Source organism: Ascaphus truei, unplaced genomic scaffold (assembly GCF_040206685.1).
Source record: "Ascaphus truei isolate aAscTru1 unplaced genomic scaffold, aAscTru1.hap1 HAP1_SCAFFOLD_741, whole genome shotgun sequence".
NCBI classification, from domain to species: domain Eukaryota; kingdom Metazoa; phylum Chordata; class Amphibia; order Anura; family Ascaphidae; genus Ascaphus; species Ascaphus truei.
In genome coordinates this window covers 17785-33605 of record NW_027457076.1, presented here as the reverse complement: position 1 = coordinate 33605, position 15821 = coordinate 17785, and the positions used below count along the sequence as shown (strand labels likewise).

The window sequence follows — 15821 nt, the reverse complement described above, 5'->3', positions numbered from 1 at the left end:
CCAGCGGTGCATGGAAAAGGCATAACCTGTTTCTTAGTCCTGGGGACTGGCCACTGCACTATAGCCTCATCCTTATCTGGTTCACGCTTGAGATGCCCTACGCCCAGGTAACGGAAATGGGGGTAATCAGCTCATTAATAAAGTCAGTATGCTTTGGGGATGAAGGCGTTAATTTTATATACACTACACATGTACTATTTCCCCCTCTGTACCTTAATGTCCCCATTTTGCAGGATTGCATAGGCACAATGTATTGCATTGTATACCTGCATTACTGGTTTTGGGACACAAGATGCAGCTGCGCGAGCAAAACCGCAAGTTAATTGGAGAAGCGTGGCGCGGTCTCTCTGTTCCGTTGAGGAATATAGCTATTCCTTACTGAAGCTGGAAATTGCAACCGCAAGGTCAATTGAATCAAAGGGTTGCGGTTTTCAGTCTCAAGTGGTTCTCGGATCCAATGTATCCCGTCCCGGTTAGTAGCGTAACTTGAAAGGCGGCCGGAAATTGCCGTGGGAACTTGGTCAATTGACGTGGGAACTCGGTTAACCGCATATCAATTGATGTGAGAAGCCCATAACCCAGGCGGGAAGAAGACCCCCCCCGGAAGAAGATAGAAGAAAGAAGAATACAGATGAAGATGGATTACAAATAGAAGACCCGTGGATTGATTTGGATTTTTAGTTTAATGTTTATTTTTTTATGGTTTATTATTTTATGGGTTCCTGTGCCTGGTTGATTGGTTCATGAGTAAGCTGCGCAACGGGAGTCGGTGGGGCCAAGTAATGGTAAGTGAACTAAAGAAATGTATTTTATTTAACTTGTTAATTTTTTTAAAAGCTTTCTTAACATGTGTATTTTTTTTTTGTGGTATATCATTTCTTGCCACTGTATGTATGTATGTATATATGTCTAGAGAGATATATACATACAGGGTAAGAAATGATGTTGTTTTAAAAGCTTAATTTGATGTGTTTTAAATTAATTTGTCTATGCTGCTGTGCTTTATTGTGTGTTTAAAGTATTTTAAAATTAGATAGATGTAATTGTTGATATAGTATGGTGTTCAGGGTTAGCCTTGGTTTTAAAGTTTGTATTCTGGTTGGTACTTATATTTTCTCACATGCTAAATTGTTCTGCTCCAGGCGTGAATTAGTTAATTGTTTCATTGTTCGGGATGGACTGCCAATTGTTTAGGGATGTAAATAATGATTGCTAATTGATTTTTGTTTACTTGATTGGTTAAAATAGTTTACTTGTTTGGAGGTATTTGTATTTTGCTTGCAATGATATTGTTAACATTCATTTGCAGAATGTATATGGTGCATAGATTTTATGCATCATTTATACAATGTAAATGCAATGTATTGATTGGAATGTGAGGTGTTTCATTGCCATTTGATGATTTAGATTGTAAGATCAGTTAGGATTATTAAAGGAAATTCATTGTAATGTAGTGTGTCTGTATGGAGAAGTGTTATTTGTAGTACAGTATGGTTTTGATAACCCTTCTACATTTATTTGTATATTGGTTCATCATGTGTGTGTTTAAGGGGTTAATTGATATCTGAATGTAATTGCAATGTATTGGCTTTGTATTTGCTATGTATTTTGCGGGCAAGACAATGATGTTGCTGGCGACGGAGACTTCTTATTGATGAGGTCAGTAGTACTTTATTTATTTGAATATGCTAGTTAATGTTTTTAATAATGGGCAATGAATCTATTATCCATATCTGGATAATAGTTATTTTGCACATTATTGTACTGTAGGTGTTGGGGGGGGGTGTATGTATTGAATGTATAGGCCAGGTTTATTTTTTTTACATTCAGGGTTTGTTCCGTGGTTCTGCGTGGGACCTCTGGAGACCACCTGTTGATCGCCTCGGGTATCCCACGGGTATCAGGCTGGTGGTTCCACGGGTGACACATGCGGGGATGAAGCGGTGGCCTCACATCTGTGGGGGCACCGCCGACCCGTAGTCTGTGGGGATGAAGCTGTGTGGTCCCACTTCTGTGGGGGCACCGCCGACCCATAGGTGCGGGGATGATGATGTGTGGTCCCACTTCTGTTGGGGCACCGCAGACCCATAGTGAGCCCTCGTGAGTTCCCCAGACCCCCGTGGGAACCACCCAAGGCCCCGCAGACACCTGTGGGTCTGACCTGGGGCTCCCAGACATCCGCAGGCCTACCGTGGGGACACAATTGTGGCCCACGGTGACCCAAGGAGACCACCTGAGGGCCATGGTGCTGGCTGAACCCACCAGCAGGCCTCCAGAACCTGTTTAAAAAGGGCTGCTGGTACCCTGTAGGTCTGTCCAGGTGCCCCGCCAGCCCACCGGGGACTCACGTGGGGCTGCGTTATGAACCCTGTTTGTAAAAGGATAAATCTTGTATTTATGGGGGGCACAGGGGGTGGGTAATGTGCACAGGGGGTGGGTAATGTATTTAATAAATATAATGATGTTTATTGTGGGCCTGTGTATTGTTTTTATTGTGGGTACTGGGGGGGGGTTCCCCAACGGTGTGTGGGTAGGCCTCCCTTGTGGGTAGTGGGTGAGGGTGGTTAGGCCTTACGGGGTGAGGGGTTAGTGTGGGAGGGTATGTAGGCGTCCCGGGTGGTGGGTGAGGGTGGGTTAACCCCTTAATGACTGTAGCATTTAATAACCGCTATGGTGATTAAGGGGTTAGGGGACATGACTTTGGATGTTTTCATTTTTGTCTCTGTTTTGCAGCAGCGGAGTAGCAATGGGCAGGTGGGTTGTGGGTAGTGAGTGGGTGTGGGTGTGGTTAGGCCTCACGGGGTGGGCCATTGGCAGTGAGGCGCTGCATTATATTTACACTGCATCCCCCTCCCCCTCCCCACATTTACATACACTGCATTCACAGAAACACAGGCCAGGGAGATTAAACAGACACAATAGGGGGAGGGGGTCTTACACATATTAGTCAAGGCAGGGAAGTTTAACAGACAATATAGGGGGAGTGGTTTTTACATAGATTACAGTCAAGGCAGGGAGGTTTAACACACACAATAGGAGGAGGGTTTTTTACATAGATTACAGTCAAGGCAGGGAGGTTTAACACACACATTAAAAATATGTATGTAATGTATTTATTGTTTATGTATTTTAAATACACAGGGGGTGTACTGTATGTTGTTTATTGCAATGTTTATTGGGGGCAAATGTCCCCAATAAACATGCTATTCTGCCTTAACCCTTCATTGCCTTAGCGGCTATCAGCTATGGTAATGAAGCAGCATTTCTGTATTTTTAATAATATTGTGCAGGAGCAGGGGGTCCCCTGAGTTTTGATTTCTGGCTCAGGGAACACCCTGCTCACTGTACAATATTATTAAAAATACAGAAATGCTGCTTCGTTACCATAGCACATAGCCGCAAAGGTAAGGAACGATTCTTTATTGATGTGTGTGTTTTATTTATACTGTAGATGTGCAGAGGGTCTCCGGAGCTGAACCACTGTGGTTTTAGGTCCAGGGACCCCCTGCTCCCCGAGATACAGGCCCCTTTAGGGGGTGCCGGTATCCCTCTGCTTGGTTTACAGGTCGCGGTCACGTGATCGGGACCTTTTAATGCAGAGGGATACCGGCACCTCATAAAGGGGGCTGTATCTCGGGAAGCAGGGGATCCCCCGACCAGAAACCAACGCGGTTCAGCTCTGGAGACCCCCTGCACATCTACACTATGAATAAAAATGTATTTTAAATGTATTTATTTATATTTATGTATTTATTTAGATTTATTTATTTTTTGGGCGGCTGCTGTGTGTGAGTTTTTTTATTGTGGGTAGCGGGAGTGGTTGAAGGGGGTATTAGTCCCAATGGTGGTTGTTTAGGGCTTGCGGGGGGGTAGCGGGAGGGGTTAACCCCTCCATGACCATAGAATATTAACTGCTACGGTCGTGAAGGGGTTAAGTGCACCCGCAACCCCCCCGCAAGTCCTAAACTCACACCAAGGGCCAAATACCCCCTTCACCAACCCCCGCTACCCACAATAAAGCGGGCACGGTGGGTTAACCCCTTCATTGACTTAGCGGCTATCAGCTATGGTAATGAAGCAGCATTTCTGTATTTTTAAAGATATTGTGAAGGAGCAGGGGGTCCCCTGAGTTTTGATTTCTGGCTCAGGGAACCCCCTGCTCACTGTACAATATTATTAAAAATACAGAAATGCTGCTTCGTTACCTTAGCACATAGCCGCAAAGGTAAGGAACGAGTGTTTATTTATATATGTGTTTTATTCATACTGTAGATGTGCAGAGGGTCTGCGGAGCTGAACCGCGTTGGTTTTAGGTCCGGGGACCCCCTGCCCCCCGAGATACAGGCCCCTCTAGGGGGTGCCGGTATCCCTCTGCTTGGTTTACAGGCCACGGTCATGTGATCGGGACCTTTAAATGCAGAGGGTTACCGGCACCTCATAAAGGGGTCTGTATCTCGGGAAGCAGGGGGTCGCCCGACCTGAAACCAATGCGGTTCAGCTCTGGAGACACCCGGCACATGTACACTATGAATAAAAATAAATTTTAATAATTTTTAATGTGCCGATGTTTGCGCAGAGAGAGCAGTGGATCTCTCTCTGCTGTAAACACATCTCGCCCCCGCCGGCCCATAGTATCATTGATGTGCATATACAGTACTGTATGTATACAGTACTGTATGTTAGGTGTTATAGGGGTTGTTGTTATACAGTATATATATATATATTTATACTGCATTACAATTCATGAATTTATGCCATCTGGCGGACACGCGAAGCATTGCAGCCTATTAAATCCTGAACCATTATCAATTAACACATCAACCGCGCGTCAGCCGGGCATGACCCGTGGCTGGGAACGCAAAAGGAATGCGGCATGCTCTAGGTGAACAGCGTCGCATTCCTGGAACCAGCCAGGGACAAACCGGTGATTTGTTAGAATAAAGTCTGCCGCAGCAGTATATTGCATTTTAATGAATTATCTCTCTGATGGACTACCATTCCAATTTTAATTCGTGAGACTCTCCACTCAATTAGGAGTCATCTAGTCAATTATTAACATGAATTAAGGAAAGGGTGTATATATATGAGTATGGACACATGCTGTAACTATCCCTGAGGAAGAAACCCACTAATAGGAGATTTGAAACATGTAGGAGGTCTTTTGGCATTACTGAGACACCGTAGCTGTGGAGAACAAGCGGTGACGTCACAGGAGGAGTTGATCGTCTGAACTCTGGGAGAAAGCAGCAAGCAGTGTGCAGCAAGCAGACACCCGAGCAGAGAAGGAGATCCTCTTCCGTGGATTGACGCAATTTCACCTCGCAGCAAGCGGTCCCATATGCTGATATGACCATTTCAATAACGCTTATGTCCTAGTCACTTTTGGTGAGTAGGTTTCCAATTTTACACCAAACGGAGCAAGTTTCAAGACATCTGGTTCCTATGCCAAGGCACAGATAGTTCTTTTTAGTATAATTCTTTTTAGTATAAATATTTGTATTTTTAGTGTAATCAATTGATTTTTATTTTATATGTTATACTGTATTTTATTGTTGAATTAAAATTGCTCTCTTTATACATCCTAGTTGTCCCTGGGTAATGCACTATTGCAGTGTGTTTGCTTGTTTTCTCTTTTTCTCTTGAGGAATCCATCAAGAAAAAAACTTTGTCTACAATCACAATTAAACCTTTCCTCAACACCACAGGAGGGGTCTTTCCCCTACATTACCAAATCTGGGTAGGAGATTCCAGATTCACTTCTTTGGGAAGCTCCAGGACTACCTTGGACTCTATATCACAGGTTTTTTGTAATTCATTGTAATTCATTGTTTGCATGAGCGCTATTGTTCACCTTTATTTTCACTAATTTCTAGTTGTGTAGATATATTCTGGAGCAATGCCTTGACAATTTCCTCCATAGTGAGTTTGAAGTGACAAATGTTACAAAGTACCCTTTTTGTCCAAGGGTTCTTGTCTCGGAACCTTAAAACTCACTATCTTTTAGGGTAAAGCACAGTCACAGGACCATCCAGCTCTGGTTTAAAGGCTTTATTTTCCTTGTCACTCCAGCAGACAAAATAAAGGCAAACAAAAAGAATCAAAATAAATCCTAGCTCTATCAGAGCATTAACTAGACAGCAATTCCCTAGCTATCTTTGGGTGGCTTTCCCACTTATGGTTTGACTCCCACTTAACATTCGGGATGCACATTGATACCCTGACAACCAAGACCTATGCCAAACTAGGGGTACTTTAGAGGAACAAATCCTCCCTAAGTCTCCTGGTCAGAAAGCGTAACACACAGCAGATGCTAATGCCAATTATTGACTATGGAGACATAGTATATGGCCCGGCACCTCAAACCCACCTTAGCAAACTTGACACCCTCTACAATTCAATTTGTCATTTTGTTCTCCAATGCAACTACAACACACATCACTGCTAAATGCTCAAACTAGATTGGTCATCACTAGAGTCTAGGCGCAAAGTTCACCTTTCCTGTCTTGCCTTTAAATTCTTCATGGGCAAGCTACCCAGCTACCTGAACAAACTCCTCACCCCTACCACTTGCAGCACTTATCACCTGAGATCAGACTCCAAAAGACTGTTCATGGTCCCAAGGCTCAACAAAGTATCCGGACGTTCCTCCTTCTCCTACCGTGCACCCCAAAACTGGAACAACCTACCAGAGACTCTCACATCCACCACCAGTTTAAGTTCTTTCAAATCTAAGGCTGTCTCACATTTTAATCTGGTCTGTAACTGTTTCATACGCCCATAATATATATTTTCTTTAACTGTGCACGCAATGTCTTGTATATAATGTATACCCTATTCATTTATGTAACTGTACTTGTAACCATGTATTATTTGTTTTACTCTGTGCCCAGGACATACTTGAAAACGAGAGGTAACTCTCAATGTATTACTTCCTGGTAAAATATTTTATAAATATTAAATAAAATAAATAATTCTCCACCTAATGTGACACAGTACCCTTTTTGTCCAAGGGTTCTTGTCTCGGAACCTTAAAACTCACTATCTTTTAGGGTAAAGCACTGTCCCAGGACCATCCAGCTCTGGTTTAAAGGCTTTATTTTCCTTGTCACTCCAGCAGACAAAATAAAGGCAAACAAAAAAGAATCAAAATAAATACTAGCTCTATCAGAGCATTAACTAGACAGCAATTCCCTAGCTATCTTTGGGTGGCTTTCCCACTTGCCAAATAATAAAACAAATATCATAAATCAAACCTGTTGCAGGCCAGTCCTGTCTGTAGCATCCTGCTCTCTTAGCTGGAATGAGGAGAGAGGGGAGAAATCATCCAGCTTGCCCTTTCTTACACTCTGTTAATTAAGGCCAGGTGATCTGCACCTGCTTTCTTTTCAGAACCTGCCCTTGCCTTTAACCCTTAGTGGGGATAGGTATAATTTGCAAATGCAGGTTTTATGTACCTCCCATCTACAACTTCACCACTGTTCCTTTCATAGTATATATATATAACATTTTTAATATAGATATATTTTGCACATACACTGAGTGTCCCATTCCACTCCCCCCCTTATTGTCTAAGCTGATATTGCATTTCAATAGAGAGAAGCCTTTAATGTCCCCACTGTTACTTTTCACACTATGCTTCTGCTTCTGCCTTATCTTATTATCCCACTTCCTCTTAACATTCATTGCAAACAGATATCCCTCTTACAGCTCTGTATATAATATTTCTGTTTCTGTATTTCTGCCGTACCCGATGAAGAACCCTGAGAGGTTCAAAGCTTGTATCATATCAACTACTTGTTGGTCCAATAAAAGGTATCATACCCCCTACACCCTCTCGCTCCTTTATTATGTTACTACATGAGGGCCAAACACGGCTTCCCACCCTTCTTTGCCTTCTTTAACACATAATATCAGCATTGGGTAATATGGTATGGAAATGATCAACATGGGTCCAACATCTCTCTCCTGACTGAAGTGAAACACGTTGAGGATGTAGGGGGGAGAGCTAAACTGACCAGTCAGGATGTGAAGGCTCGCCAGTGATGGGGATCATAGACTAAAGCAGAACTGATTTTATCTTACTGCTATGTAAGTGAGGATACTGTATGTATGTGATAAATGGAATAAATAATGCATTTTTCAATTTTCCTCCTCTTTGTTTTTGTTCCAAGGAAAGAGAATATTTAAAATTTCTATTGAAGAAATGGCATATTGGACAAGTTGTACTTGTCTTGATGGAGCAGAAGCCTGAGCGTTAAGCAATGAATCTCAAAGCTCGTTACTGTATCTAACCAGTGTCATTAATTACATGACAAATCAAAGATGATTGAAAGTTAATTTATTATCTCTTTTCTTTAAGTAGGATATTATTATTATTATTATTATTATTATTATTATTATTAGTGGTGGTATTTGTGTTATTAATATAATCGCTGTGGTTTATTACAAGTCTATCAGCAGACATTACAGTACAGTACCTGGGGGTAGTGATACAGTTTTGTAATTAGGGACATTGTATAGGTTGTGGCAGAATTCAGGTCCCCAATATACGCAGCCAGGACACCTCTCCTGTGACAGACATAATTTGGAATCATGTCCCCTCCTCCTGATAATAATAAAATAGTTTTCTGTAAGGCTTCACGTTCATTGTTCTCTGAGTCATACACGACATAACCCAGAGTAATGTTGGGTAAAAGATCCTTCCTTTGGTTGATCTCATTTATTGCAAAAAGAAAGCCCAAATAGTGACGATACAGACGTGGATAATAGCTGTGGGGAATAGAGACAGGTTGTATTATTATTAACATAAGGAAGAAGTGCCTCTCCCCAAAGACAAGGAGAGCATAACATATCTAATAACTCTCAGATCTAACTAGTACAAGTGACATGCCAGTATTATGACTCAGAAATACACATGAGACACTATCATGGACAGTGTAGTAGAGAATCATATGAATAACCCCTAGGGTGATGTGTAGTGTAAGTGAAATGATTAAATTCATTTTAAGTCTAACAAAAATCTAAAAATAATTGGAGCAAGAAAATGTTAAAGCCGTGTAAAAAAATGTTCTTGATTTTTCTATACTCTCCTTGTCTGTGGGAGAGGCGCCTCTTCTTTATAGTACTCATATTACTCTAGTGCACCCAGACTACCTTCTACGGCGACAGAACGGGTGTCTCTTCTGTTTATACCCCTGTATTGTTATTAAAGTATTATTATTTTAGTTCTGTGTATTCTTTAATATAACATTTGAAATAGTGTTTGTGATTAACAACATATGTAAGTTTGTACATTTAAACTTTTTGGAGTAAAATAGTTTACTTTAGACTCATTACAAACAAATATACATTTAACATGACATTAAACACTGGAGAGAAAGTGTGATCAAAAAGATTCCCCGATATAACTATGCTGCTAGAATAAAAAGCTTTACCTAAATAACTATGCTGCTGGAATAAAAGGCTGCCCCTATATAACTATGCAGCTGGAATAAAAGGCTGTCCCTATATAACTATGCTGCTGGAATAAAAAGCTATCCTTAATAACTATGCTGCTGGAATAAAAGGCTGTCCCTATATAACTATGCTGCTGGAATAAAAGGCTGTCCTATATAACTATGCTGCTGGAATAAAAGACTGTCCCTATATAACTATGCTGCTGGAATAAAAGGCTGTTCTATATAACTATGCTGCTGGAATAAAAGGCTGTCCTATATAACTATGCTGCTGGAATAAAAGGCTGTTCTATATAACTATTATGTTGGAATAAAAGGCTGTCCCTATATAACTATGCTGCTGGAATAAAAGGCTGTTCTATATAACTATGCTGCTGGAATATAAGGCAGCCCCTATATAACTATGCTGCTGGAATAAAAGGCTGTTCTATATAACTATGCTGCTGGAATATAAGGCTGTCCTATATAACTATGCTGCTGGAATAAAAGGCTGTTCTATATAACTATGCTGCTGGAATATAAGGCTGTCCTATATAACTATGCTGCTGGAATAAAAGGCTGTTCTATATAACTATGCTGCTGGAATATAAGGCTGTCCTATATAACTATGCTGCTGGAATAAAAGGCTGTTCTATATAACTATGCTGCTGGAATAAAAGGCTGTCCTATATAACTATGATGTTGGAATAAAAATCTGTCCCTATATAACTATGCTGCTGGAATAAAAGGCTGCCCCTATATAACTATGCTGCTGGAATAAAAGGCTGTCCCTATATAACTATGCTGCTGGAATAAAAGGCTGTCCTATATAACTATGCTGCTGGAATAAAAGGCTGCCCCTATATAACTATGCTGCTGGAATAAAAGGCTGTCCCTATATAACTATGCTGCTGGAATAAAAGGCTGTCCAATATAACTATTATGTTGGAATAAAAATCTGTCCCTATATAACTATGCTGCTGTAAAAATATTTTGTCACTATAAAAATAGGCTGCTAGAAAAAAAACTGTAACTAGATAACTACTGCTGCGGCACAGTTTATTCGAGCATTTGCCCGTTCTGTGCCGCAGCAGTAGCCTGGCGCGCGCCCGAGTGTGACGGGCGCGCGCCGAAGCAGCGGAAGAGCGCCCTCCGATCGGGGCGCTCTCCCTACCGCTGCCGGGTCCGCCGGGTCCCCCGGAACCCCCTGCCGCTGTCCCGCGATCGCGGGACACCAGGGCTCCCTCGGGGAGCCCCTGGACACGCGTGCAGGGGGCGCACGCTCCCGATGACGTGTGACCGCGCGTCTATGACGCGCGGCACGCCGAGGGGCGGCCACTAGCAAGCCGGGAGATTTCCCGGCTTGCGGTACCGACCACACTTCAATAAAGTGTGTCGGTAGTGTATGCTGCTGGAATAAAAAGCTGTCCATACATACTGCTGCGCCAGCCTTTGTTTTAAAACTTCTCGGGGGCGTAGCGGGTGCATCTTCTGAATTCCACGCACAATAAATTGGGCATCCCCGCATTCATGACGCATTCACGCCGCCCAGCACCCGCGGCTCATCCGCGGTTGATTTGTTTAATTATAATGGTTCGGATTTAATTGGGGGAAATTATTTGCGCATCCTCCAGGTGGTAGATATTCATGAATTGTAATGAATCCTAATGTGCTACAGTAATGTATCGACTTGCAGGTGTTTAGAAAAAACCACAGTGGTCCATTGTGAATTGACCTTGGTACTGAAGAAGTTACTGTATCAATTTAGGCGTTTCATAATAAAAACTCAAGGCGCTGTGTCTTTTATACATTTCTGTAATGTATGTCTCCTGCAATGAGTACAATGAGTACACCGCAGTACGTTTGGAAAAAAGCCTGACATAACGTACGCTTATTTAATATGGTCCGCAATTAATGCTGCAGATTATAAGATTGCCACAGTTGGTCAAATGTATCAATATTTTGTCTAAAATTATGACTTTTACAAATTTTCACCAGATGCTCATGTGTGGAAGCGTGCAATAAGGAAAAAGTTAGGCAGCGATCCGTGTTTTTTTCGTATTGCTCCTGCAAACGAAGTACGAGGAGGGTATTGGTGTCTGGTGCCAGATTTTTCCAATATCTTTGATCATGGAGACTTCAAAAGGCAAAAGTCATGATAAAACCAACTAAGATTCGTCAGTCCAAGGCCAGCAATGGAACATCGCCTGTGCCGGCGCCAGCACTGGCTTACAATAACGGTCCGACCGTCAGTGGAAACCTGGTGGCAGGCAACCCTTGCTATCTATCCCCGCCAGGATACCTGCGGCCTGAGCAAGATTTCACGTACAGATACCAGCAAGCTTGCATGAACCAAAAAAATTTCCAGCTTCATCAGCTCTCAACTACAAGTGTAGCAGGCCCGCTGTCACCTGTCAACTACGTGTATAATCAAGAATAAAGCACTGGCAGTGGCTCGGCGCCAACCGTTGGCAAAGTCTATAATGAAGGTAAAAACCTGCAGTTCAAGCTGCCATATTTTATTCCTTTTTTTAAATATCAATACATTATGCACACAGATAAGCGATTAGTTACTGCAGATGGGTCGGTTCTCCTGTAATCAATCGCTTTGCTTATGGTTATTTAGTTCTATTATTTTATTCACAATTCTAGAAAATGTAGTCCAGCACTATGATTGGCTGAGCAGCTTCTACAGTAGATACTGAACAATTGGTGGACAGCTAGGTGCATGCGTGTACTGAATGCCTCATTGGAACCTTGTTGAAACGCATATCCGTGTCATCACATTTAGTCGCATGCGTGTATGTGAACAAGAGACGACCCCCCCCCCCTCCCGAGAAAATTATTGTGGGCTTCTTGAGGGCACTGATTAATTTTAACCAACCAGTATGTGAAATATTATACAATACTTACTGTATGTTTTTGAGACACTGAAATTTGTATAAAAGGTTGCATAATGCAACAATGAAACAATTTTAAAAATATTCAACTTTTTTTATTTTTTTGGAGTTAAAAACATTATGTTATAAATTTTGAACAACAGAACAGCAATAACGGAAACATATACTGTAATATACAGTACCAGTAATATTTTATTTTTCCTCAGAAAATAAACTTTGTCATCAAGCGGAGAACGGCAAATGGAGGGATTTCGATGGATAATATCGCTTTTTTGAAACGTTGCTTGCGCATTGATGAATTTGATGTAAAAACCCAAGTACTGGAGGCAACAATTTAGTGACAGTGCAATTTTTATTGATTAGGATAGTATAACTGTGAGCTTTATAGAAAACCTTAAATACTGTTTTCATATTCAATACTTTTTTACATACTGTACTGTATAAGAAACCCCAAAATAAAAAATTATAAACTTTTATTCTATACAGTATGTATTTATTCTACAGTATATGTATCTATTGAGTCTCTCACGATACTCATTAAATGATCGGTAATTTTGAAATACCTCCACAATTATTCTCCTTAAATTTTCTGGCAGAGCCTTTTTTATTCGATTCCCTTTGTAGTTCACGTTGTGGGTCCACCCGCAGTACTCCTCATAACTGACGTGGTGTTTGAAGATGGACAGGGCATATCTATGGGCTATACCAGCACTTGCAACCTTGTACTTCTCCCTGACTGGCTGGGGCAGGACGCGCAAGCTGATGTCGGGCACCGTTTCAATGCACACGTGTGTGGGCGTGACTCTGGGAGCGGATGTGCTTATTTGAACGGGTGTGCTTCTGGGAGCGGGTGTGCTTATGGGAGCGGGTGTGATCCTGGTAGCGGGCGAGGGTAGGTGGTCTGGGAGGATGCTTTCCTCCTGTCGAAGTCGCCTTATCGGTGTTGACATCTTCTGTCGTGGTCTTAACGGGGTTGTCATGTCATCCTCATCATACATGTACATATATTCTTCAGACGGAGGGGGTGTGCTTGGTGATGGAATCATGCCACACTCCTGCTCCTGCGTCCGACATACAGGGGCAGGAACTCCAAGCTAAGAATGTATCCCCGCTATGTCAATATCCATCTTCTCCATACACCCATCCATCTTCTCCATACGCCCATCCATCTTCTCCATCCGCCTATCCATATTTAACATGGTCTCTAAAGGAAGATCTATCTTTTGCACCATAGAATTGTCAGGGATCTCAATACAACTTAACCCATTCAACATGCGGGCGAACAAGCTGGATCTTGTGCATGGGGTGCTGTGGACATCTGAGTGAATGGGTGCTGGTGCGGATGAGATAGGGGAAACCAGCAGCAGAGCATCATAGGGGATGGGTGCTGGAGCAGATGAGATATGAGGTCCCTGGAGAGCAGCGTCGTTGATGGGTGCCAGAGCAGGTGGCCTGGGGGTTCCCAGGAGAGCAGCGTTGTGGATGGGTGCAGGAGCAGGTGGCCTTGGGGTTCCTGGGAGAGCAGCATCGTGGATGGGTGCAGAAGCAGGTGGCCTTGGAGTTCCTGGGAGACCAGTATCGTGGATGGGTGCAGGAGCAGATGACCTAGGGGTTCCTGGGAGAGCAGCGTTGTGGATGGGTGCAGGAGCAGGTGACCTAGGGGTTCCTGGGAGAGCAGCGTTGTGGATGGGTGCAGGAGCAGGTGACCTAGGGGTTCCTGGGAGAGCAGCGTTGTGGATGGGTGCAGGAGCAGGTGACCAAGGGGGTCCTGCGAGAGCAGCGTTGTGGATGGGTGCAGGAGCAGGTGACCTGGGGGTTCCCGGGAGAGCGGTGTCGTGGATGGGTGCAGGAGCAGGTGACCTGGGGGTGCCTGGGAGAGCAGCGTTGTGGATGGGTGCAGGAGCAGGTGACCTGGGGGTTCCCAGGAGAGCAGCATTGTGGATGGGTGCAGGAACAGGTGACCCGGGGGTTCCCAGGAGAGCGGTGTCGTGGATGGGTGCAGCAGCAGGTGACCTGGGGGTTCCCGGGAGAGCAGCGTTGTGGATGGGTGCAGGAGCAGGTGACCTGGGGGTTCCTGGGAGAGCAGCGTTGTGGATGGGTGCAGGAGCAGGTGAACTCGGGGTTCCCAGGAGAGCAGCGTTGTGGATGGGTGCAGGAGCAGGTGACCTGGGGGTTCCCAGGAGAGCGGTGTCGTGGATGGGTGCAGGAGCAGGTGACCTGGGGGTTCCCAGGAGAGCGGCATCGTGGATGGATGGCTCCCATTTGTTTTGCATTCTTTGTACACCAGCGAACTTCTATTTTCCATAATAAGGCCCAGGCTTCTTAGCCTTTGGGGTCGTCTGAAGGTTTTCTTTATTTCTCTTGGCCTTTTGCTTTGGCTTTGGGTTGGAAAAGACTTCCGCCTTTCTCTTTTTCATGGTGGTCGGCACGGCAGAAGCAAGCGGGTTCTTGCGTCCGTAGAATCCGGGATGATCCATGGATGCAGATGGAATAAAGCACAATGCCGTATCTGGACAAGAGCAAGTTCAGATGCAGATCAGCGTGTGGTAGGCTATTCAATTTGAGTGACCTTTTATACACAGTGTCCTTATTTTAATTGAGGGGAAGGTGTTAAAAGTGGGCGTACTGTGTATTAAACCTGTTGAGTGAGGTTGAGACAAATTAAAGTATAAATACACCATCCATTTTGTTGATTCACTGAACATTGAATATTTATTTATTTATTTTATTTATAAAATATTTTACCAGGAAGTAATACATTGAGAGTTACCTCTCGTTTTCAAGTATGTCCTGGGCACAGAGTAAAACAAATAATACATGGTTACAAATACAGTTACATAATGAACAAGGTATACATTATATACAAGACATTGCGTGCACAGTTATAGAAAATAAATATTATGAGCGTATGAAACAGTTACAGACCAGGTTAAAGTGTGAGACAGCCTTAGATTTGAAAGAACTTAAGCTGGTGGTGGATAAGCTTGTGCTTGTATTTCTTTTTAAACGCAGCGATGCCAGTTAAAAAGATGTCTAGGGATCTCAGAATGAGAATACAGAATATGTACACGAGAGGACAACGAATTTCACAGATTCAACGCTGGTTAAGTATTTCGGGCCTCGTTGTACCAGCAGCCACCGTGAGCTATCATGCCCACAGTAATGCCAGAAATGTCAAGCGGACACCAACAGTCACTACCGCGTAAGTAAAGTATTTTTAATATGTTTTCTTTACTGTACAGTTCTGTAATAGCACGCTTACTTGTTAAATGGCTTATTGTTTTTAACAGTACCTTTTTCCTAGCAATTATTTGAGATAAAAAAAATTGTATGTCACCTCCCCCCAATGCAGTATACTGTATCCCCGTATCTTTACCGTACAGTACAGATTAAATGCATGTTTTTACATTCTTATATTCTTATAATCAATACATTTATAGACACCCATTGTATTTCCAAGTGAGTTGCACCTCTTTCCTTAATTATC

At 43.0% G+C, this 15821-nt stretch overlaps 1 protein-coding gene across 1 annotated transcript in view; it reads right to left on the bottom strand.

Moving 5' to 3' along the window:
- The window catches only part of LOC142486106 (vomeronasal type-2 receptor 26-like), a 63636-nt gene extending 50256 nt beyond the window's left edge, over positions 1–13380 (bottom strand). The window contains exons 1-2 of the mRNA XM_075584779.1: positions 12869–13380; positions 8478–8769 (exon numbers count right to left, since the gene is read on the bottom strand). Coding sequence (XP_075440894.1) covers positions 8478–8769; positions 12869–13380 — 804 coding nt within the window. The remainder of the gene's footprint in view (positions 1–8477; positions 8770–12868) is intronic.
- Between the last annotated feature and the right edge of the window lie 2441 nt (positions 13381–15821).